The sequence below is a fragment of the Misgurnus anguillicaudatus genome, chromosome 15, assembly GCF_027580225.2.
Source record: "Misgurnus anguillicaudatus chromosome 15, ASM2758022v2, whole genome shotgun sequence".
In the NCBI taxonomy this organism is placed as follows: Eukaryota; Metazoa; Chordata; class Actinopteri; order Cypriniformes; family Cobitidae; genus Misgurnus; species Misgurnus anguillicaudatus.
In genome coordinates, this window is record NC_073351.2 from 23305675 (window position 1) to 23332726 (window position 27052).

Here is a 27052-nt window from a genome sequence, read left to right on the forward strand (position 1 = left end):
TGACAAAATGTAAATGTACTTCATAAAAGTAATATTATTTTGCATTTTACTTGTAATGCTTTACCCCCAACACTGAATAGCAAATCAAACTCACTTGACCTTTATACCCCGGCAATTTGAGTTTCTTCATATTAGAAACAAAGCCGGTTTAAATAACTCAACAAAAACACTCTTAATCTAGTTTCATACATTTTATTATTAAAACTTAGATAACAAATGCAATACAACAGTAAATGTAAGTATATATTTCAGAAAAGTGAAGATTATTCAGGGCAAACAGGAATTAAGCACCAGTATAAGAGTGTAAAGGCGATTATGTAATTGCAGGTGTCCAGTTATATCAAATTTCGACAGTAACAGAATTGACGGAGACTAATTCCGATAACAGGAAATCATAATGTTTAGCTATATAATACATTTTACAAAAATATTATATTGTTATGGCCTGCAATATCTTCTAATCCATGACAATGAGTACCAAATAATTAAAATATTAGAAAATATAATCATTTGAAAAAATTACTTTGGACACACAAGTGTACCTGCAATTATATAAATCACCTATATATTTATCTACTAAATTTATGACTGGTCAAATGCTTTACCAAATCAACAGTTATTTAAAAGACACTGAATACTTTAATATCAAAATTTCGGTGAAAATGTCAAATCTAATTAAAAACCTCAAGGGCCTGTTAAGTTGCAGAGGAGGTGCCAGCAAAGTCATAAGATATACAGCAAGGTCAGCTGGTGGGGATCAAACATCACAAGGATCAATTGCTCAATTTCCAGACTGTACAAACTAAAGCAAGCAGACCGCTTTGATATTACCATTAGAAATGTTTCAGTATGTGGGTGATTCTCACGAAACCATTGAAACACCACGGCACTAATGATTTTAGCTTTAAAATGTGTAATATAGTAACATTAAAAAGCATCAGAATTAACACAATACTGTGTTCTACCTTGCACAATGTGTGATTTCAACATAAGAATTTATAATTGTAAATTTTATCTCATTTTCTGCTGAAATTCTCATTACCGCAATGTGTCCGGCTGTGTTTGAACATGCGTTATGTTGTAATTTAATCATATTGACACAAAAATATTAAGAAAAAAAATAAGTGGATGTTTTGCTAGACTACTTTAGATGACAGAAAAAGTATTTACTGAATATTCATGTATAATAATAATGAAGAAAAATTAGGAAAATGATGTGTCCATGCCTGATGTTCTCATCCTCCGCAACACTTTTTGAGAACAGTTTAAGCACACATACAGAATTTTAATAAAGTTTGATTTTGAGTGACCAAGCACATGGACCAGTTACTTCAAGATGGCTACCAGGTAAGATCATTTTTTACAGTTAATTTGAAATATTGTCTTGTCAGAATGCTTACACGACATTTTGATTATCATTACCGCAACAGATGCTTATTAAATGTGAATTTAATTAATAGAAGCATAATACTTTGATTTTAAATGCATGTGCAGAATCTCCAAATTATGTTCTTTCAGGTTTGTCATGTCATTTTGAAAATATGTCAGTGTTGATGTTTTCTGACTGTTGCGGTAATGAGATTTTTTAGGACTAATTTTTTAAATTATGTTACAAAAAGTGTTAAATGATAAGTAAACGTTTTTAAATTAATGTTCCCATTTACTCCAGACTTTGTTTTTCAATGTCTGGTGGGAAAAAAAGTAAATTTAAGCAATTTTTACATTTTCATGCTTGACATTTTTAAAACCAAGTTTTCGTGAGAATCACCCATGTACTCCTTTGAGAGTCCATACGTCAAACAATAAAATAAGAAACCATTCATTTGTAAAGAATGCATTTCCAGTCCATGCAATGAATAGATTGGTAAAATATGAAATCTGTCCATGATATTTAAAGCATACACAAAATAAGCTCAAAATAAAGAAAATCCAGCTAGTACATATATAAACTATCTTTGTACAATAATACAAGCGATCCAAGAGCTGCCAGCAGTACTTGCCCTCTACATTTTCATGAAAAGACATCAAATACAATAGTGTCGATTTAGTTTTGACCCTACTCAAGATAGAAATAAAAAATGCACTATTTTCTTGCATAAAAATCTGTATATGTTAAATGGATTGGTGGTCCTGAGTTTAAAACATCCCTTTGATGCACCATGATAAACACAAACAGAAAAACCGACAAGCTAATAACCATGTGAACAAATCAATGACTATCTTGGCCTATCTAAGCAATCCTAAAAAGAGCAAAAAATGTGAACTGTTTGGCCAGTAAATGTTATTGTGTATGTGTCCTTTATGTAATTTATACAACACCAACTGGTGCTGCAACTCCTATGACAGTGATGGACAACTACATAATCTTATCTCAATACTCTATAGCAGTAAAAATATACTTCACGATTTATGCAAAAATACGTATTACAAAATGTCTGATTTGCCTTTACCGAGCACAATTCTTACAGTGACCATCTTCAAGTTAAGAGAAACGATGGCACTATCAACTATTACATTTGTCACTGACAAAACTCTTGTTTACTTCATGGACGAGTTGTAAAAATAAGTGCTTTTTATCATCAAGGTTGCTTTACCATAGACTGGGTACCTTTTTTTACACACTCAGTCCCTGCTAGTCTAGAAGTTCACAAACCTGGTTAACTGTGCAAACGAGACCAACGTGGATCTCAGACACAATATACTGACCTGTTCGGCATGGACAGGAAGCACAACTACACAAACAGCTAGCTTATTGCTAGCTACCAGGCTAACGTAAGTTCACACAGGACCCCTTCACTGAAGGTTGTGGAAACGTTTTAAAACGCTTATCTGGTCACATACTGCCAGAAATGTCTATTAGGCACCCATGATTTTAAGCAATCATAGATAGACAAGACTCATGAATTATAGTTTCAAATCAAGCTACATGTGGTGATTTGTTAAACCAAAAATAAAGGGTTTATATAAACATTGAGGTAAGTGCCTCATATTAAACTGTTCACACTTTGGGAACACATCCATGATCCGTGAGTGTCATTGTTTGAAAGTGCTTAAACTAAAATCTGTTGAACTGACATTCTCGAAAGTCCTGCAGATGTTTTCATCTCTGTCCTTAGTTTTGTTCAGTTTGTTTGCTCTGCTGCTTTTACTGTACAGCAGCAAAAGATGGTAAGTTCTGGGTGTCGTTATTTAGGTAGGGCTTGCGGGTTCATCCTACGATACGCTGGAGCACCGGAGGTTTGGAGAGCCCATCTGAGTAAGCACTCTGTCCAACCACTGCAGAGGACCGTTAAGATGCAGCTCTATCCAGCAGGGGGTGCTGGTCACTGTTTGCCGTCTGCAGGAAGGAGAATCTGGGTCAGTAATGTGCTTCTTATGCAGGCAAGCATTTTCAGCAAACTCTACACAGGCCAGGAATAGCTGTTTTACATAACCAAGCATTAGATTGTTATGTGTTGCAGTCACATGGTGATTAAATACCTTTCAGTGCGTTTAATTTTACTCTACATAACATCTTTATTTAAGCAAGACAGATATGAATGACAGCTGAGGGGCATTAACAGAGAATAGTCCCTTTTACACATACAGTCCTTACTGGTAAATTGCAGTTACCGGGTCATGTGTGAACAGAACCTTTCCGGTAAATCAGTGCTGCCAATTTACCAGTAATTTACCGGTAAGAGCTAGGCTATGTGTGGAAAAAAATAGATTACCGGCATTTCGAACGGACGACGTCAGACTGCGCTGACAGTTCGGGCCAATCATAACGTTTTAATACAGATGCCGCGTTTACCCCCGCACTATTTACGGACGTTTTCACACACGCTGCTTAAAAAAGTCGAGCACACCTGAAGTTTAGGTCCACATTTCTTCACCAAAGTTGTTTAAAACAGCTTAACATATAGCCGGATTGCGGACGTCCTTAGCACGTCCTCCGTGAAGCCTAAAGGTGCATTCACACGAGGCATAATCGTTAACGGTTAATGGAAGGCTTGTCTGAAGCTTGGCCAACAGCCAATCACAGTGGCCGCTACACATGCTCCAGTCTTCCATAAACGTAATTGGCTGGCTCTGTCTATGTTATTTGCATAAGGCAATCTGATTGGCTGACGGACGCGTTGCCGCTTGAAAAGTTGAGAAATGTTCAACTTCTGCCGCGAGCATCGGCACTGACGTGGCGCCGACGGATCCACAATTCAGTACGGCAACGCATGACGTCACCCATTAAAAGTGAATGGGACGCGTTAACGCTGACGCCCCGTGTGAATGCGCTGTAATGTGCAAACAAAGCAGTTTCGGTTTGACGTCGCCTAAGGCAATGTTGTTTGGTCACGAGCAACTTTGCGGCCGTCAGCGTTTACCACAGAAGTGAAAACAAGAAAATATTGACCGTGCGTGGATATGAACGACGTGGATTGTTTACAAATACAACACTGAGCTCGCAGAGCGTCACAGGTAACTTCCGCTTTCTCACAGAATTTACCGGTATTTTGATACTGATGTGTAACTGCGCATTCACACGGGGCGAAAGCGTTAATGCTTAACTGAAGGCTTGTCTGAAGCGTGGCCAACAGCCAATCACAGTGGCAGCTACACATGTCTTCCATAAACGTAATTAGCTGGCTCTGCCTAGGTTATTTGCATAAGGCGATCTGATTGGCTGACGCACACGTTGCCGCTTGAAAAGTTGAGAAATGTTGAACTTCTGCCACGAGCAATGGTACTGACGCGGCGCAGACGGATCCACAATTCAGTTCGGCAAAGCATGACATCACCCGTTAACTTACGCCCCGTGTGAAAGTACCGTAAATGATGTCTTACTGGTAAAAAGACGGAACGTCACTTTGTGTGTGAACAGCACATTTTTGTATTAACTGGTAAATTCATGGTAATTTTTAAGTAAGTCACAAACTTTATGTTTTATTGATACGTTTTTAAACAGTGGTTCATTTTTTATTATACTTTTCAATACACTGCAAAAAATGATTTTTTTACTTATTATGTTTGCCTTGTGTTGAGTACAAATATGAAGAGTTTCGTTGCAAAACGAGATAAATCAATTTTTTAACATTTTTGTCAAAACATGTTTATTATTATGTTATCATGTTATTATTTTGTTTTATGGCGCTACTTAGCTGTATTTTTTAAGTTATGAAGGTTTAAATCAAAACAAACCAACTGCAGTTGAATTGATATTAGTTGGAATGCACAACCAAAAAACGAGATTTCTGAACAATTAAAAAAATGGATTTATCTCGTTTTGCAACGAAACTCTTCATATCTAAAAATTCTTAAAGGGCACATATTTAATTGCTAAAAAACAACTTTATTTTGTGTATTTGGTATAATACAATATGTTTGCGTCATTTATGGTTCAAAAAACACATTATCTTTCACATACAGTACATTTTTGTAGCTCCAGATTTCCCTCTCTTCCTAAAACACACTAATTTGGTACAAAACTCATCGATTTAAAAAAAAGCTCTGTGCCCCTGATTGGCCAGGTAATTTGTACGATGTAATAGAGGGTATGCATTAACGTCACTTTTCCACGTCACCACGCCGGATCTCGCCCCGTCGAGTGGCAAACGTTCAACCAAATGGCTGGTTTTCATAGGGGGTGCTGCGAAAATGCCAGTAAAACTGACTATTATCAGCCTAAATAGAATTTAGTTGGACTTGATAAGCAATACTTAGTTACATTAGTCATGTCTACATTAGGGTGTTTGTATTGGGGAATATTTTACTTCACTACATTCTAAAGCATAGAATCATACTGTGTATTCTTTAATATTGCATATAAAAGTTGTTTTAATATCTAATTACATTAAAATTGTGTAATTTTACTTGAGTAAAAGTATGTTAATGTACTTAAATATTAAATGTAAAACAAAAACGTATTTATGAAATAGAGTAAAATTTATGATACTATGCTTTGGACTGTATGTTTTCCAAAGAAAAACACGGATAAAATACAAATACTTGACAAAATACTTTTAAGTAGAAAGTAAAACCTCTGCTTGATAGTGACCCTAGCAACTTGTCAAACCACCTGTGGTCTGTGGACGTTAGCATGAACGATCTATTTACTTCTCCTTTATGTGTTTTTTGGCAGTCTGTAAAACGATAGCTCCATATTCTTGTTAAATCTGTTAGTACAGTCTATCGCACAACAGCTGTTTCCCATTTAGACGCGTTTCCGCTGATTTCACGTGCTACACAAATTTTGCCGGTCTGTCTTTTGTCACTCAGTGGGCGTTACCGCAGTCATTTTCACCAAAGGTGACGTCACGTGCATACCCTCTATTGGCCTGAATACCTCTGACGTCAGCCGGAAACGTGATGCTCCTTACCATGTTTGAAAGATTTGGTCATAATGCACAGCTAACAGGAGTTCTTCATAATTCAAAAGACACTTCCAGTAGTATGTGTATGCTATGGGAAGTGTCTAGGCTCACCTGTACTCGGCTCCCCAACCTTTGACGAAACTCATGCGGATCGTGCACATGCGGGTGAGCTGGTACACAGCCTCAAAACCCTGATTCACAGATTGGGTCAAGAGAGCAGCAAACTCTTGATTATTGAAGATCTTTAGATTACAGCCTGAGAGGAAATGAAAGGCACACACATTTATACGCTTGAGTGGTTATATACAACATAATGAGGAAGTCTAGTACATGCATGAGTGACTCAGAGGACGTATATACATGCAGCCAATCAAAACGTACAGATGAACTGACTCACCGGGAGGAATCTTACACACCGTGGCGGGGTGCCAGCCATAACGCTGGTTACAGTTTGGACTCTGGACGAAAATAGCACTGTCGCTCAGACACTCTGCAAACACTTCGCCACCGATGTAATACAAGCGCACACCTCGGCCTGGGGAACAAGGAGGGGGGGTGAAGTGTAAAGAACACACTGATTTCATTATTCCATCATACGAATTACAGTACAGCTAAGGGTGAATTTACCGATGTGTCTGCGCGTGAGCTCCACAGCTGCGTTGCGGTTCACATTAGACAGCAGTCCCAGACAGAAACGCTCTGCGTTGGAGGGGTCTGTAAAGCCATCCACTGTCAGAGATGGTTGGGAGGCGTGAAAGGTCTCGCCTACACGCTGGTTCAACTCGTAGTAGGAGATGGAGCACCAGAAGGCAGACTCGCAGTATGTTACCGGTTGCAGGTCTAATACAAAACAAAAAATTGTGTTGAGAGAGGAAGCAGAGAGACAAGAAAAACAAGTGCAGAACAAAGATAAAGGGACAGAAGCAAGAAACTAAACAAATAAATGCATGCAGAACAGGAATTTGGACTTCTGCAAATCTGTGAATAGGGATCACATTCTGACAATGTAGCCATCCCTTGCACTTTGAAATCAGCAGGCTGTCTATCTTATTTGTTATTTTTTCTACATGCACCCCTGGTGTTTCTCTGCAGAGTTGAAACAACCCAGCTACAGGATATTATTATTATTACTTGGGCTGGCTGAGAACACAGAGACGACAGAAACAAAGGCTTCTTTTAAATGAGCTTTCCTCTGACACAAACTCATATTATCACTCCTACTATTATACTACTACAGTATATTCACAGTAGTATAAATATTATAAACACACTAAAGGCCGAAGTATGGTCCATTTTTTACGCAAACGCAAGGGTCCACGTACAATGAGCATGACACAATTTTCTTCATCAGAAGACTGCGCAGCATTGTACGCGCATCGCCAGATTTTTGAAGCCCTGCATACATTATACACGTGGGTCACATTTGCACCTACAGCAGAATGTAGTATGTAGCCCAGGAGATGCATTGCATTTTGTCGCAATGCGCATGCATCGAACGTCTGTGTACATGACATGTACAAGTCAAATAAACTAAACTTTGCAATGCTGTGCAGACTATATTTAAGCCTAGAGTTTTACAAAAACAATGTTGTAAAAATTTGACGTTCTTCCTTTCCGCTTTAAAAAAATTTCACATACGCATGACAACACTGTCAAAATGATCCCGGTTTGCACGGATTCATGAAAACTCAATAGTATTATGCATCCCAGGCCAGTATATGGTGATGTTACTTTGTTAATAAAGACTAAACACCTGCGCAAATATACATTCTTCTACAATTCTTTCTTTCCTCACCAGCGTTTAAAAAAAAAGTTGCCATCCAGCACCAGCATTTTTTATGATTCCAGAAAATTCCAAAAAATGTATAAACATACAATATATCAAATGAAAGAACAGACCCTCTGCTTTCAAACAAACAAACAAAAACAGGAAAAGAATTCATTTGTTCTCTTTTTATAATCTCTCAAATATGGGTAGAGTAGACTTTTGTTAGCGATCAGATTCAGAATGATGATAAAAACATACACTGAGTTTTAACTGTTTTGAATCAGATCTTTAAGTGTTTAATAAGTTGGGTAAGAGCGCCACATAGTGGATAATAGTGGAAATATAGATTGCCGTAAAAACTCGTCAGGGAAGCGTCATTCACAGGAAAGCATTTTCTCTTAACTCATTCCCCGCCAGCCTTTTTTTTTAAAGTTGCCGCCAGCATTTTTTGTGATTTTCACAAAAGTTTCACAAAATGCCTTCCAGGAAATTTTCTTCTAAAATATATAAACATACAAATATATTAAATGAAAGAACCGACCCTCTGCTTTCAAACAAACAATAAACAAACAAACAAAACGGAAAAAAACGATTCATCCTATCTTTATTTTTTCTTTGTTTATAAACTCTATATATTGGTAGGTTTCTTCAAAACTACTAAATTTTTAGCCAAACGCTGAAATAATTTTTGTGAAGGAATTTTGTTATAGAACAGATTCAGAACGATTATCAAAACATACACGGAGTGTAAAATTAATACTTATTTTTGCTTCAATTTTTTTATAAATTTGGTTACAGATGACCATAAAAACTCATCAGGAACACGTTTTTTCATGCAAATGTTTTCTCTTAATTGACGAGATAACTCATCAGATATCGTGCACTCCACCTTTAAGATGGCATAGCATCGAAAAGTTTTTTGGGGCGAATAATAAGGTAGGTTTTTTTACTATAAGTAAAATTTTGTAACATTTTGTAGACTTTGTAATGTCTGAGTTCCTTGAACAGCACAAACACAGTCCAACAGGCCACCACTGTTGTTATATTCGTGCATGCCTATTGACTGAGTTAACACATGCGTATGACGTCACCGTTATCACAAATTCACATTTACGTATTTTACACAGAGACGACAAGGCTTCGTTTTCAAAAGCTTTGAAACCCGCCTTAAAAAGCTTTTCCAAACCGCAAAAAATGCCCATTTAAATTTGAAATCATTGTCGTATTAATATGTGTCTCAATGAAACAATCAGTGCTGTGCCATCAAACCACGTCCTCTTTCAAACATTCACTGTCTTTAACCACACACTTTAAGACAATTGTCAAACTTCAAATGGCTTGCTGTAAGCGATGTTCCCATTACCAAGCATATTATAAAGGTGTTTTTGTGAGGACTTTGATATAAAAAGTCTTCCCAAAAACATTTTATTCTCCTCAACAAATTAAAAATCATATAGTTGTGCATATCTTTTATCATACACATAAATCCTGTTTGATTATACAACCATAAATCCAATTTTTGCAATTCCCTGAGCGATTGCTTGTAAAGAGGACCGTAAAGGATGCTGGTGGCATTACTCATCTGCCTTACTGGCAGTGACTCCCACTACAGTTTTCTCATTGGCTCAGGGAAGCAGACTTCCGCTCTCACTAATCACTGCAAACAGGGTCAGGCAGGCAGCTCCACGTTATGAAGATAACATGCCAGAGATAATCCAGCCAGATTAAAGCCAGACATCACAGTGGGGTGGAGAGTCCCCATCACGTTGTATTTACAGCAATCTGACTGATCATAACAAAAACCTTCTGATGGAGATCACAAAAACTGACAGCAGATGAACGTGTGATCTTACCTAGGTTGTTGTTTGCGGGGGAAACCGGGTTGGGTGAAAGGCTCGGAGAACCTGAGACATAAAAACAGATTAATATGAAAAAGTAGTTCTGATGTCTGATATCATGTCTCATAGGAACCCAGAGATCTAACCTGTGTCCATGCTGTGATTCATGTGGTGGTCGCTGGTTTCGCCATCCTCGCTCAGGTAGCCTGGAGGAGGCGTCTCTAAAAACACAAATTAGACATTTAGCAGCAAGAAAAGGCATAATTATGTCATAGTAATAAAACATAATGTGTTATGAGGAACATTTTCATTATAGAAAGTATTTGGTTAAACATAAATCCATGTAGTACAACATGAGTCATCAATACCTTTTCTCAAATTACATTATAAAGGGTGGTTTAAAGCTTTTTCGTGCATTCTGACTTATTAACACTTTTTCCCAGCCAGCATTTAAAAAAAAAGTTTTTTATGATTTTCCCAAAAGTTTAATGCCTTTCAGAAAATGTTCTTCTTTAAATATATAAACATACAATATATCAAATAAAACAACTAACCCTATGCTTTCCAACAAAAAATATGTTCTCTTTTTATCTCCTTTGAAATATGGGTAGGTTTCTTAAAAAATATCAAATTGTGAGCAAAAAGCTGCGATAATTGCATTTTTGTGAAGGACTTTTGTTAGAGATCAGATTCAGAGCGATTATCAAAACATACACTGAGTTTTTACTGTTCGGCCTTGGTGGATGCTTCAGTGTTTTATAAGTTGGGTAAAAGAGCCACCTGGTGGATACTATTGGAAATATGGATTGCCGTAAAAACTCGTCATTGGCAGGGAAGCTTTTCTATTAATTGACGAGAGACAAAGAGTTGGATTCCTCATGCTAAACAAAGGCAAAGTGTCAAAAAAGCAGTTGGACGTATAACGGAGTACTTCTGTGCCAATTCTGAATGCACTTAGTCAGGGTTCGTACAAGCTGGAAAGTTTTTTCGAACATGAATGTTTCATACATAACAATCTTGCTTTATTTCTTTTATGGGCAATTTCAGTGCAGAAAGTATAGTGTAAGTCCTTTCATGGGCACTTTAACTCTTTCGCCGCCATTGACGAGATAACTCGTCAATTAAGAGAAAAGCTTCCCTGCCAATGACGAGAATTTCCGGCTTTCCGCAATACCGCTATTATCAGCAACTTGTACAACCCCGAAAGTAGCGCCTCACCTGAAAGAGAAAGAATTCCGCGTATGTTTTAAAGATCGATCTGCATCTAATGTCTATCAAAAGTCCTTCACAAAAATGCAATTATTTCAGCTTTTTGCTCAAAATTTTGTGAAATTTTTGAAGAAACCTATCCATATTTGAGAGGTGATAAAAAGAGAACTAATGATGGTAGGATGAAACGGTTTTTTGTTTGAAAGCAGAGAGTCTGTTCTTTCATTTGATATATTGTATGTTTATATATTAAAAAGAACATTTTCTGTAAGGCATTAAACTTTTGTAAAAATCATGATAAATGCTGGCGCTGGCTGGCAACTTTTTTTAAAAACCGCTGGTGGGGAAAGAGTTAACCTGGAATAGCGCGCAAACACACACACACACACACACACACACACACACACACACACCAACCAAGAGCTGACACGAAATCAATGTCATCACCAAAGAAGTGTGTTGTTGTTTGTGATTGAAATTTAAAGGGATAGTTCACCCAAAAATGAAAATTCTGTCATCATTTACTTACTCTCATGTTGTTACAAACCCAAATAAATTTCTTTGCTCTGATAAACACCAAGGAAGATATTTATTAAAGCAACACTATGTAGTTTTTTTACCTTTAAATAATGTCTCTAAAATTATTTCAGGGATAAAACAACTTTTAACTGGACAAATTGTACTTTTGCTGCAACCTGAGCAGCCTCCTAGCTGCTACAAGCACACTCTGAAAGTGGCGGTGGAGGGTAGGAAACACAGCCCCGCCCCTCCCCCTGCCTGCAGAAGAGTGTCTGATACCAGGCACTGTTGCGCTTTTCAACCTCATGGGGGAGCTGTAAGTCATTTTTACATGGAAACTACATAGTGTTGCTTTAAGTAAAATTGCATAAAATGTCTGTTTTGTTGGCAATCGGCACGTAGGTGCTTATAATGTTAACGTCACGAACATGTAGTGAATCATAAGTTATCCAGAGATAGTGGGATAATGTTTTGTTTGTGTTGCTTGCTTGTGACTCACTGCCTGCGGTACGCCTCCAGGAGATAGGGCCTATTCAGAAAGAATCTGTAAAGCTAATCTATCTTTTATAAATCTGATAAAACTAAAAACTCTTTGGAGATATAAAGGATGTAATACTACTCTATACTCAAGATTAACATGAGATAAGCAGAAAAGAGGTGTGTTATGTGAACTTTAATGCAAATTCCTACTGTTTAGGTGTACACTTACATATAAATGACCTCAAAGGGAGCACACATAACTAAAAGCCACAAACCTCTATGATTGCTCCAAGGCATACACAAATAAAGCACTTACTGTTCAAATGTTTCCTATGCCTAGAAAGTCTACCCAGACACAGGAATTCGACTTAATGCTTAAATCATGTTAAATAATTTTTATGTTACCAGTCATAGGTTCCAAAATTGGATCTGCCTAATTGTTTTGCCACCTTTATTAGGAAAGCCAGACTGAACATTCCTGATAAACAGTTTATGCAAACAGAGACACCACAAAGCCCAGCAGCTGTGTGCCTGTGATCCAATGTGTGAGTGAGTAATGTCTAAAGTATTGTGTAGTCCTAAGGGCATGTCTGGGTGAAAGTTAATGTGTGATTTTCATAGAAAAAACTGAAAGCATGTATATACCCGGAATATAGTTGCTCGGCGGCTCAATTCCAGAAGGGAATATGGTGTTCTCAGGAATGGAGTAATCATCCAGCGGAGGGAATTCAGTGGGGATGTCAGTGTGCCGAGGAACCAGGACTGGGGGCAAAACTGAACACACTTTCCAATAAATCACTTATTTCATGTCATACTCAAATCTGATTTTAAAAACATTTGAATTTAAATACTTCAGATTACTCTACTCTTGCTGGGCTCACCTGGTGTCTCCACACGCTGGTAGTGGTAGGGGTTCACACACACTTCATCCTTCTTCGTGTGGAAGGCAAACTCACACATGTCTATGGCACGGAGCTCATGGTGGGACTGCAGGTCAGGCCAGCGCCACAGCCGGCAGTAGATCACATGAGGGAGGCCTTTTCTGTGAGATACCTGCAGACGGCCATCCAGAGACCTAAAGACAGAGTTTAAAAGGCATTAAGCAACCAACCTAATATACGGTAAAAAATTAATACCCACACGGTGGCCATGTTTCCTTATTAACAATTAAAGGAATATTCCATTTTCTCAAAAGAAAAATCCAGATAATTTACTCACCACCATGTCATCCAAAATGTTTATGTCTTTCTTTGTTCAGTTGAGAAGAAATTATGTTTTTTGAGGAAAACATTGCAGGATTTTTCTCATTTTAATGGACTTTAATAGACACCAACAATTAACACTTAACTCAACACCTAACAGTTTTTTTCAACGGACTCTAAGCGATCCAAAACGAGGCATAAGTGTCTTATCTAGCGAAACGATTGTTATTTTTGACAAGAAAAATTAAAAATATGCTCTTTTAAACCACAACTTTTTGTCTAGGTCCGGTCCAGGGTGACCTAACGTAAATGCGTAGTGACGTAGGGAGGTCACGTGTTACATATATAAAACGCACATTTGCGGACCAATGTAAACAATAAACTGACACAAAAGCATTAATTAGTATCAGTTGACATACAACAACGTAGGAACGGTCCTCTTTCAACAGACTTGTAAACACTGGGGCGGAGTTTCGCGTTCGTCTTCTGTGACCTCTTGACGTCATGACGTATTGCGTGGGGGTCACCTGGTGCATCACAACCAGATCTAGACGAGAAGTTGTGCTTTAAAAGTGTATATTTGTTATTTTTCTTGTCAAAAATGACAATCGTTTTGCTAGATAAGACACGTATGCCTCGTTTGGGATTGTTTATAGTCCTTTGAAACTCAGTTGAAAAAAACTGTTAAGTGTTGAGTTAAGTGTTAATTGTTGGTGTCTATTAAAGTCCATTAAAATGAGAAAAATCCTGCAATGTTTCCCTCAAAAAACATAATTTCTTTTAGACTGAACAAAGAAAGACATCAACATTTTGGATGACATGGTGTAAATTATCTGGATTTTTCTTTTAAGAAAATGGAATATTCCTTTAAGCGAACTTGTATCTATATAACAAAATAGGGAAACATCAGAGTAGCATATTAAACTGCAACAACAACTTTGCACTATTTCAAAACATAATGTTCCCATAAATGTGAAAGCCTAATAAATATTTCAGTAGTGATTTGTAAACAGCTTAGTATGGCCCAGTTAGCCTTGCTTGTAGATGTTGTAACTAATCTGGTTGTCTCCACTGACAGCCATTCCACTGAAATAGATGCCAGCAGATAGTTTTCTCCAAGTATAACACAGTCATCCTTTGCCCAATGGTTTATTTTCTGCAAAAGTCAGGATATTCAAAAATTTCAAGAGCCTTATTTAGTGGAAAGTGAATCAGGCCTTTTTATCATAATGGGTTGAAAAGTGCCTGCTGATGGCAGAGGTCAATGGCTCCAACTTGGGATCTGCAGTGAAAGCATGAATCATTTTCATGCTATTGTGGCCCATGCACAATGAAAGGCATTGCTAATGCATTTTATCGCATTACTGCATTTTCAGGGTTATTTTAATTCTTTAAAAGGCTTAGAGGACCGACAGAGGATGTAAAAAAGGAATGAGTGTGTGTTTAAGATATCTGGCAGGAGTAGAGGAAAGACAATGTGACGGCGCAGACAGCAGACTAAGACCATCGTACTACTTTCCAATGTAATGTTTACTTAATCATTTAGCTGTTCACCAGCTGTGTGAATTTCAGTATTTTGCAATCTTAAAGGAATAGTCTACCCTTTTGCCATATTAAACTATGTTATTACCTCAACCTAGACTAATTAATACATACCTATCTTTTTTCAATGCGTGCACTGTACAACGCATTGTGAATGTGTTAGCATTTAGCATAGCCCCTTTCATTCCTATGGTACCAAAAAAGTTTTATTTTGTGGCACCATATTTACTGGTATAACTCCTCATGTAACAGTCTTTAAATAGGGAAAACATCGAAGTGTTTGGTGGCTTCTAAATTCATCCCTGTTTGGACCCATAGGAATGAATGTGTCAGGATCCCAAATGTTATTAAATGTATTTAGTCTTGTTTGGTGCCAGGATCCTGACACCCCTGTATATGTGTTCTGTGTTTATGTGGAGAGTCACGTGACCTATGTGTTATGTGTGGCACGTGCTCTCCTGTCTTTAGTCTTAACCTTACCCTCCTGTTTTCTAATTATGTATGATTAGTTTCCTCACCTGTTTGTTATTGTCCCCTAATTAGTTTCTCTATTTTAATACCATTGTGTCTCTTGTCTTTGTGGTATCATTGTATGTATTTGTGTAACACGTCAGGAGTCTTGTCTTGTTTTTGCCATGTCTTTTATTTAATTTAATTCTTGTCTTGTTTACCCCCTCGAGGGAGTTTTTGTTTATTAATAAAAGTCTTTTGAGTTGAGAGCTGTCTGCACTTGGGTTCATCCACCTCCGATCCTGACAGAATGATACCACCATTCTTGAACCCAGCAGACAGCTCTGTTTTGGTTTTGGTTACCTTGTTCAGTTCGTCTCCGTCCAGTCCTGCCTTGTCCTGATGTCTGTCCAGTCCTGCCCCGTCCTGCCGTTGTCTGTGGAGTTGTGTTCCTGTGGCCGTGCAGTGAGCCCCGCGGGTGTGTTCCTGATCGGTGGCGTCTTCGGTAGGGCTACTGGTCGACGAGCTTCGCGGGAGTGTTCCTGTTCGGGGAGCTCCGCGGGACAGATCCGGATCGACGAGCCCCACGGGAGTGTGCTGGTCGGTGAGCCCCGCGGATAAGTGCCGTGAAGGTGAGATTCGCGGGAAGTTCCTGGTCGGCGGATCCCGTGGGAGTGTTTGCACGTCGGACTGTCACCGCGATGGAGCTCTTTGCAGCGAGCCCCGCGACAGAGGATCGGCCAGCAAGCTCCGGGATGCTCACTGGTCAGTGAGCCCCGTGAGCGTTCCTGTACGGCATGTCCTGTGTCCTGTTTGTGGTCCGCGGGCCGAGTGGTGCTGGGTTCCGGGCCCACTTCCTTGGCGGAGACCGTCTGTCCTGCCTTCTTGTTTTCGGGGGTCCGGACATTGGGCACTGTCGGCCTTCTGGCCGTTGGACTGTTTATTGTTTTATGTCATGTTGTGTTGGGATGCCGTGTGGCATCCCGTAAGGGAAGGGTAGTGTCAGGATCCCAAATGTTATTAAATGTATTTAGTCTTGTTTGGTGCCAGGATCCTGACACCCCTGTATATGTGTTCTGTGTTTATGTGGAGAGTCACGTGACCTATGTGTTATGTGTGGCACGTGCTCTCCTGTCTTTAGTCTTAACCTTACCCTCCTGTTTTCTAATTATGTATGATTAGTTTCCTCACCTGTTTGTTATTGTCCCCTAATTAGTTTCTCTATTTTAATACCATTGTGTCTCTTGTCTTTGTGGTATCATTGTATGTATTTGTGTAACACGTCAGGAGTCTTGTCTTGTTTTTGCCATGTCTTTTATTTAATTTAATTCTTGTCTTGTTTACCCCCTCGAGGGAGTTTTTGTTTATTAATAAAAGTCTTTTGAGTTGAGAGCTGTCTGCACTTGGGTTCATCCACCTCCGATCCTGACAGAATGGGGCTAGGCTAAATGCTAACACATTCACGACGCGCTGTACAGTGCACGCACTGAAAAAAGATAGATATGTATTAATTCATCAAGTTGAGGTAATAACATAGTTTAATATGGCAAAAGGTTGGACTATTCCTTTAACTTGCACTAGGAACTCACAATGTGTGATTTATTTGTCAGACAGAACAACATTAGCCCAGAAATTATCATGCTGCTCATCGTCCTTCCTTTATGTAATGTTTGTAAATTTATAATTCAAACCCCATGGTACTTTAAATGTGTGGTTGGCTCATATAAAGTCACTATACGATAACACACAAGGGTAAGCTATAGTGATAGACCGATATATCGCCCAACCGATATATCGGGCCGATATTTGCGATTTTTTTTTATATCTGCATTGATTTTTTTTTCGGCATTATTTTGATATTATTCCAGAGTGCTGGAAGCCGCAAGCGATTGCAGGTCATGTGACTAAAAACAACCAACCTTTCCATGACAACATCGAAAGATTGTTCCATAGCACCCTCACCTGTTTTTACTATTTGTTAAATATCTTTTTTTTAGTTCATTCAATGTTACTTTTTTTAAAATTGAGACTTTTAACATTTGGCATCATCATTATGTCATTTTTATGATGTAAATTGAGTGAGCAAAAGCAGTATCAGCTCCAAATATCGGCTCAAGAAAATCGGCAGCCTGTATCGGTCATCGGCTAAGGCAGATGAAAAAAATCGGTATCGGCACTGCAAAATCCATATCGGTTGATCCCTAGTAGGATAATCTGTATTCAGCAATGACGCTGGTAGTGACGATTCACTCTGACCAATCAGTGATGTTTAGTATCAGTACTAAAAAATAGTATGTGGTACTAAAATAGTATTGGATAGATACAAAGTACTGTATACAGTGGAAAACCCCCCAAAAGTGACGTGTACTGAGCGTACCGGGTTGTACTATCCAATAAAAATGCCCAAAAGTTTAAGCCCAAGCTTAAAACAGGACTAGGGCTTAGTTTAACTAGTTTTAACAAACATGCCCTACTAAAAACATTACTGGCGTGCATTTTGAGGCAAATCAAAGGGCACTGATGTATTTTAAGATATGTCAGTGCAAGTTGTTTTCAGTGTGGACAGCTCTTACATTTATTTTAATCTAGGACTACTCTAATCCCTGTCTGGGAAACTACCCCTAAATGTATAATTGAGTCTGCAGCCTGACAAAGACAAGCCATAGTGTTGAATTGTCAGAGTCCATCCACAGAGACAAAGCCAAGTCCTGAGGTCTCTCAGTTTCTGCCACTGTTTAAGACATATGACTTTTATTCCTTCTGTTTAAGTCAAACAGATCTCCAGACTGACCTGTCACACACAGCAGAACCTGTTCACCCTCGAGTGCATGCCAAGAGCACCCATCTTTTTTTACTTCTCACACGTGCAAACATGCTGCCTTTTAAAATCAACATTGGAAAAAACACCATGGCAAGATGAAACCAGAGGTCAAGCCGTTCAATAAAATTGAGAATTTCTTTAGAGAAATGAGGACAGTGCGGCATGCCAGTAACCTCAGAACTTCCTCTGTGAGCACGAGTGATTGTTGCCACATAAAATCCACATATGAGACAAGTCACACTGAATCCACTGGTCATCACCATAGCCTCAAATTAAACATAACAGCAATGTTATAGGGTTGGATATCGATTCAACAACAATAATTTCAAGCCATGCATTGTTGTCCAATATTGGTTCATATACCCTGGCGAGTTACACTCTAAAAAACAAACGGTGCTATACAGCACCAAAACAGTTGCTTTGGATCGTAACGATAGAAGAACCATTTTTAGTGCCATATAGCACCGGTGAAGAACCAGTGAAGCACCAGTGAAGCACCTGTGTAGAACCATATAGTGCTATGTAGAACCATATGTGGTGCTATATGGCCCCTATATGGTTCTACACTGGTGCTTCACTGGTGCTTCACCGGTGCTATATGGCACTAAAATGGTTCTTCTATCGTTACGATCCAAAGCATTTGTTTTGGTGCTATATAGCACCGTTTGTTTTTTTAGAGTGTATGACATGGTTTTGTGGTCCAGAGTCACATTTGATTAATTCTGATTTCAGTTCTGCTTATCAATTCGAATTCTTTTCAATTCCCAGTTTTGTCTTCAATGTGGTACAAAAAAAGTAAATATTTATATGCCAAAATATATGGTTATTTAAATGGGTGGTTCAATGGTATTTCAAGCATTCTAACTTATTAACACACTTGCAAACGAAAGGCGCGATGCACTGCCTTTTTAAAAAAAGAGCAGTGTGACACGGCTTTTTATATTGCTAAGCAACCACCGAGTCAGCTGTCTTGTCAATCAAATATTGAAGCGTGAGCGTTCTTTTGCTGTTAACTGTCATATTAGCAGAAACTTTAAAAAGAGGGCGCTTGCTCTGACCTTGTTTGAGGGTGAGAGGTGCACAAACACGCAGGAGAGAGTGAGCGAGTGGAGTCCGGTTCTTCAAAGCAACTGTAAACTTCCCTCACCACAACATAAGGCCCGCATCTCCCCTCATTCGACTGGACAATGGAAGACGCGAATGACGTCGGGCGCTTCTCCGCTCTCAGCGCTCCTTCAAAAACGCGTGCGCGGCAGGCGGCTAAAAACCGCAAGGCGCTCGGCGCGCATAAACAGCGCGCAAACGCGCCCTGCCCATAGAATATCATTCAACAAAGGTGCCTGCAACTGCCATAAACGCTTTTGGTGTGACTGGCCCCTTATAGTGTAGTTTTCTCATGCTAAACGTAGGCAAAGTGTCAAAAAAGCAGTTGGGTGTGTTACAGAGTATTTCTGTGCAGAATGCACTTGCCAGGGTTCGTACAAGTTTCGGAAAGTTTTTTGATTACAGCTCCAGCTGATGTTTCAGGGGTTTCTATAAGTATCACTTCTTTTTATGGGCACTTCCCCCGGAACCCCCCCCCCCCACCCGTCAATCAGCGGGAGACGCTAGAACTTGCAAACATCATATCACGCATGACAGCTTTGTTTAATTTCAAAACTCAACAATGGCACGAAAGAAGAAGTGTGTTTTTGGATGTAAGGAGAAGAAAGCCAGACTTATGAAAACAATGGATATAGTTTATTATCCGGTGTAGCAGCAGAGTTTTGCTTGTGTGTTTGATGCGCTGGATTTTCCCAAATTTTTATTAAAATATAAAAATATAAATTTTTATTTATATTTAAAATTTAATTTAAAAATTTTTTGTTGCATGCAGTAAGTAATACTTCTGTCTTATGTTGGAAATATGTGTTTGCGGGGTTTATGGTTAAAAACACATTATTTTCCACATACCCTACTATTTTTGTAGCTCCAGATTTCACTCTCTTCCTGAAAAGCACAGATTTGAAAAGCTCTGTGTCCCTGATTGGCCAGCTAATCTGTACATTGTGATTGGTCTGAATGCCTCAGATGTCAGCCGGAAATGTGGTGCTCCTTACCATCCCTGCGTTCCAGTTTTATGACCTTCCCTCGCTAACTTGCCTCAGTCTCGTTCACTTGGATGTACGTCATTGCTTAAGTTGTACGAGTGCCCACTACTGCTGAAACACTTGAAGTAGGTTCAAATGGATCGCCCTAAGCCCTTGATCTGATCACATGGAAAGTGGAGACCACCCCCTCCATCATTTGAAATGTGCAAAGCACGAGTTGCTGAAGTGATGTCACAATCGTGTTGCATTGTGGGATATGGAGCATCATGAAGTGTACATATGAAAAATCGAGGGAGCGAGGGTCTGTCCATACAAACTTACCTCGTCCACTTGACAAAGTGGAACGCACTTCAAAATGGCGACAGGGATTCCCCCGAGGGGAAGTGTTTAGGGAAGTTCGCGAGTGCGTGTCTAAAACTGGAGTGGAACGCAGCCCATGTTTGAAAAATTTGTGCACAATGCAATGCTAACAGGAGTTAACTTGCAGGCTGAGTCCGAAGCGGGAGGAATTATGATAATGTTGGTCTTGTATACATCACCAATCACAGGAAGTAAGCTGTTGCCTACAATCCGTGTGTTTGTTGTAGTCCAAGAAAAGAGATTTACATTGAAGACAATAACTCACGTCGTAACTTTGGGGTTTGTACCTTTTGCATATCGTTAACATGTACTAAAACACACTTACACAACAAAGGAAATATAAAATCGTGAATCGGACCATTGGTGCTCTTTAATGATAACTGAAAAATTCTGAACTCAACTTTGTGTTGACACAGGCAAGGGTCGCATAATCTCAAATTACGGTTATGACAAAATCATAATTGACGATTATTCATATTGATATTGTAATTACAATTATTATTGCAGGTTAATAGACTTTACATTGAAGTTTTAAAATGTTTTATAACATTCTGTAAACCAGATAAATTAAATAAGTAAAATATAATTGACGACGGGCCACTGAATTTCGACCAAGTCGAAAGTCATGCAAAACCAAGTTTAGTAATGTGGCATGGTGCAAAGCGAAGTTATAGCATGGGTGTGAACTATTTTCTAATAATTCAAAGAACAGGAGTCAATTTATACCACAGTTTCCACAGAAACTGCTAAGACATTGCTCTGGTGGATATTTAAAGACATTTGACAGGTCAGGTGTGCATATTACATGGAAAATTTCTCAATCATATTAAAGCATTCATCAGTCGCGTGGTATAATATAATGTAAAAAACAAATAATTATAGGAGTTATGTTTTTAGTAAAAAATCTAAAACAAATTGCTAATGGACACGTCAACTTATCAATTTCAAAATCTCAAATTCACCACTGTATTTCGTGCCCAAACGCTGCCAAAACGCACAGAAATCTGCACAAATGGACAACTGTAATTAAAACTTTTGGCAATTATGTAATTGTTTTACCCATAATTGTAATCCTGATTCATTTTAAGATTAATTGTGCAGCCCTAAGTACCACTAATAAAATTATAATTAATAAATCATTAAATAATTAATATCATATCAATTTGCTATTTTATTATTACTTCATAATGCTACCTGTTATGCTCATATCATAGTCAAAATAATTTTCAATATCATATAAACTATCTATGTATAATCCGTTTTCTATCCAATTAAACACACACAATAAGGCAAACTTTAATATTAAAATACATTTTCAGCATGGGCTTGGTCTTGTTTACATTAGTCACTTTCAGAATATATCTACTCTTTGTTTGAATAGAAGAGAGGAGCAGGAAGTAGCATGACCTCAAAAACCCACAGAAGCTTGTGAGCCGGTGATGATTTCCTGCTCATTCTGTTGCACACTTTGCAATCTTTTAACCCCGATTCCTAGCTGGCCACTAATGTAAAGAACATATTATCCAGAAGACCAAACAGCATATCAATCTTAAAATCAGGACTTCAAAGACTATGCCAAAGCCACTGCGATTGTTTCTGAACTCTCCAAACGCCAACCTCTTACAATCAACCACAAACCAAACAACCCACGGCTTTCCCAACCCCTTGCCTGCTTTATCTAAATAACCATGTCACATACTCTAATTAATAAGCTGTGTGGGCAGAGAACGTCTGTCTGTGTGCAAATGTGTGCACACTCATTAAAACTTACAAATTAAGGTGTCTGACTAGCTTTCGCTTGCTTGCTACATACATGTGATGACGCAAAGATAATACAGTGTTTGAGGTTTGCCTAATAAAGCTGTATAGCACAAGATGCAGAAGATAAGCACACATGTATTTCCTCTCTGAAAGCTCTGTTAAAAGGAGGCAGGATGTACATGTTTAAGCTTTAGAAGGCAAGAATTGAACAATACAGTTGAGCTGCTTCTGCACGGTACATCGTACGTTTCAATGTTCTGAACAGGTACTGTCTTACCAATTGACTTAGAATAACACATTTGTTGCATAAATGACCATGACTACCGTAGCATAAAGCAATAAACCGCATAAAGGCTGTATCCGAAATTTACAATTTGCATTCATACACCGACGGCGGTGTCAGCCATGCAAGGCGCCATCCAGCTCGTCAGGAACAGCTGGGGTTAGGTGTCTTGCTCAAGGACACCTCGACACTTGGTCAGGTGGAGCCGGGGATTTAACCGCCAACCTTCCGATTTGTAGACAACCTACATGAACCATTGAGCCATCGCCGCCCCAATATATGTCGTCATAACAAGTTAGTCGTTGACTGGAATGATGTTAAAGGGACAGTAAGTAGGATTTTCCCCCATCTATTGATGAATTTCTATTTTGCATTCAAACAAATAGTGCTCTCTAGCGCCTCCTTTTCCATATGTGTGATGCAACTAGGGTAGCCGTTATGTACTCACTGATCTCCTTGTCCATTTCAGCTGGTTCACGTGTTCTGAACGAAAACGCGTTGTGGAAACGCATTGCGGTAGGCTAGTGCTTTTTGTCCCTCTCTGCTATTATAGTTTTTTAGTATGGCGGAACGACATGGAAGCCTCCTAAGACTTAGCCGTAAAGAGAAGAAATTCTAAGAACTCTATTTGCATTTGAATAGAGCCGCATTACTGCTTTCAGGCATTTTTTATCTGAAACCATCGCGATGAAGTCAAACAATCGCAATGAGACGGTTATTTAATCATTGTTACAGCCCTACTTCGGGATCTTGACGAAAGTAGTAGGTTACCCAGGTAATTTTCGCCTACCGTTTTGCGAAAAATATGAATTTCGACATATTACTTGCCTACTGCTATTCGCCTAAAACAGGGATGGGCAACTTCGGTCCTGGAGGGCCGGTGTCCTGCAGAGTTTAGCAGTGTTTCCCAACCAGGTGGCCGGGGCACACAGGGGTGCCTTAGCAGATTTCCAAGGGGGCCTCAAGATGACTTAAAAATTATTAAATTAAACCAAAACAAGCAAAATCGAGATGTTTCTTTTTTGCCATTTAAGTAGCAAATATACATCTGTCTCATTTTCAAGTTGTATTTAATTTTATGTGGAAAAAAATTGAGTGAGTGGGGGGCCTTCAAATATTGTTGTGGGCAACTAGGGGGCCTTGAAGTAAAGTAGGTGGGGAACCACTGTCCTAGAGGTTTGTGTGAGGAGAAGTGATGTGTGAAAAGTTTATCCACATTTCAGATTGCAGAGGTATACATACATACAAGGTAGGGGTGGGCGATAAATCGCCCGCGACTCCCATGCATATCTCATCAGCAAAGCCAATTTTGTGATTAGTAGTAAATCGCCATCACCTGCTTTCAAATGGAGCGGCATTTACTACACAGAGCCGTATTACACCGAGAAGCTCGGCAAAATCGCATACATTATTTGGCTAACCGACTTTACTAATGAGATACACATGAGAATCGCTGGTGAATAATCGTCCACCCCTAATGCAATGTTGTAACTTTGCAGTGATGTAAGATGCCATGTAACTGGATATCAGTGAATAAGTGATCAACTGTAAAGGACCCAGAACGGAGCCCTGTGGTAAACCAGTGATAATCAGTGAAAATATAAACCATTCCGGCCGACTTGTGATCTGTGGCCTAAAAATATGAGAAAAGGAAATGGAATTCAATATCAATAGTCTTTATCTCACAGTCACAGATTAACCTACGAGATCTGTATGAATCAGCATAGTTCCTTCAACTGAAATTCTTCCCTTCCAGCCACACAGATGGCAAGGTATGCACTCACATGCTCAAGTATGTAACCCCAGGCTCAAATGATACTTCGTGATATCAACTCTATTTATTAACACCATGTGAGTCAGCAGGGGAATCCCAAGGAGATTTCTCCACCAGATTCTCGCCCATTTCTCAGTCTAAACAGTCTCTTCTGCGCGCTGAGTAATCACTAACAATGCTAACAACGTGTATGGACATGAAGTGTTTGTGGCTTTTTGACATATTAGTCACATTAGAATGTAATTGAGCATGTGCAAAGTAAATTCTCTAGCCAATGATAAAGTCTGTATAGATCTGTGGTAGAGCTTTGCGTAGCAGCGCAAAAGGTCATGGGTTCACACCGAGAAAACACGCTTATAAAAATGTATACCTTGTAATGCAATGTAAGTCGCTTTGGATAAAACTGTCTGCCAAATGCACAAATGTAAGTGTAATGTTGAATCCCCACCCTCCAAGCTCTGTGGGGCTTTAAACATATTTGCACAAACTCATACCAGACGTATTTGCAGTGCCTCATCTTGGTCATTTTTACCTCACTGGCTAAATGATATTATATTACTCATATACTAAAGTACTACTTCGGTATAGATGCTAGATGTAATAAAATCTTTGCACTGTAAATGAACGCCAGATCTTGGTTATTTATCAAACAAATTCAGCTACCCCACGTTTCTGTTATGTAACAACTTAGCATGTTTGTCATTCATTCAGTTAAATATTTAACTACTTGTTTTCTATCAGTGAAATGGTTATGTACAAACATTTCAATAACAAATTTAGAATAATTACTATTCTGTCAGTCATTCTGGCTAGTTAAGCTATGTGACAAGTGCTAATATGAAGATAGCAAGCAAGACTTAAATCTGAAAACATAATTTTAAAATACAAGCAAAAATGTTTTAGATTTGTTGTCAAAAAACAAGACAACAACGTAACGTTAGTTCTCATGGTAGTCTGCAGTAACGTTAATCATTTTAGAGAGCTAACGTTCGTCAACTAATAACGATTTGAATTAGGTTTTAAGACATTCAGGTAGTTAACCGAATTATCAAACGATATAGCTGGCTGACATAAATACTCAACATCAATAACTAATTTATTTCAATGTGTAAAAAGCGTGTTAAACGAGTCTTAATCTGCTGTCGTATGCTTATGTTAGCAGCGCTAGCAGCAGGACAAATCCTCGACGTACGCGTTTCAATACATGTTGAGCTCCCTATCTAGACACCGCGTTTGGGACATCATCTATGCGTTCAGATCGTCTGAAATAATGCACCAGTGATGCCTTAAACTTTCTACGCAGTCAGCCGAGAATGTTTTGAAGCACAGTCTCTGTACCTCGGTATAGTGATGCACTTGGTGTTGATACTTTGGGTGGTAATGGCCTTCTCCAACTCATCCAGCTGCCCTGTCTTCTTTAACTTCTTCACCAGACTCTTCACTGCCTTCTCACACCATTTCTCCTCCTGTCCGTGCTGCTCGCCCTTCTTCCAGCCCAGAAGCCTCTTCACGATAGGAGGCGTGAAAGGCAATATAGACATGTTTAGTTATGAAGAACAGCTCTGAATATTCGCCTCGCGGTTTGTAAAAAAGATGAACCCTTGATTAGGAATAAGTCCTGGGTTTATAAAGAAGACGCCAGGTCAAAGTAGAGCACAGCAGAAAGTTAGTTTTATTCCAGTTACATTAAACACTGACGCATGATGAAAGCTAGTGAACACTGAACAACAGACGGCTGAAACCCGGAGAGACAGACAGCCAGCGCTGTCTGGACCCGCCCCTCCTCCTACTACTTCCCCATAGTTCACACCAGTGGAACTCAAGCTTTTGACTTTAAGACCCCCCCCAACCACACACACACACACACACACACACACACACACACAACAATTGAAGACCCACAATTTCTCCCCAGTAAAATATTACAAAGCATAACTACAAATATGTATATTTGATATGAAAATAACAAAAAATGCTATGCATATTTTAATGCTTATTTTGTCTTATCTTACAGAAACCTTTAAATAACACTCCACCTCTTTGACGTTTGTTGAGATTTTAATGGTTTATACTGTTATGTTTTGGCAATAAAAGCACTTATACTTAAAATGATACGTTTTAGAGATTATAGGTAACCCAAAAATTAACAATAATTTTGCATTGTTAACATTAATGCAATAGCTAACATGAACTACCAAACATACTATAGCATTTATGAAACTTTGATCATTTTAATTTCAGCATTTACTAATACATTTTTAAAATTAAAAGGGTTAACATAGTCAATGTTCAGTGAACAAACATGACATCATTTAGCCATTAAAACTGATACTATTTACAAAAATGAATAAATCCTGATAAACTATATTGCACCTTGTTAATTCATGTTATTGCTATAATGTTAACAAATACAAACCTTATTGTAAAGTGTTAACATTATACGTTCTTTAGTAATAATATATGTTTATGTTATAATTGTATTATATTAGAGACTATTCATTGTCATTACAACTAGTACTTTAACCTCATAAGACCCGAGCTTTGGTTTGTCTTTTTTTCAGATTTCTTCCAGCTGTTTGTGGGGTTAGGAAGAACCAATAAATATAAT

The 27052-nt window shown here is 38.6% G+C and overlaps 1 protein-coding gene across 1 annotated transcript; it reads right to left on the reverse strand.

Moving 5' to 3' along the window:
• Window positions 1-176: 176 nt before the first annotated feature.
• On the reverse strand, window positions 177-26204 carry smad3b (SMAD family member 3b). Its single transcript, XM_055174290.2, has 9 exons — window positions 25783-26204; window positions 13043-13236; window positions 12807-12935; window positions 10100-10174; window positions 9969-10019; window positions 6975-7187; window positions 6745-6882; window positions 6459-6603; window positions 177-3337 (listed from the first exon to the last, which is right to left on the reverse strand). Exons 1-9 carry the CDS (start codon window positions 25983-25985, stop codon window positions 3214-3216), a joined length of 1272 nt encoding a protein of 423 aa, XP_055030265.1. The 5' UTR covers window positions 25986-26204; the 3' UTR covers window positions 177-3213.
• Between the last annotated feature and the right edge of the window lie 848 nt (window positions 26205-27052).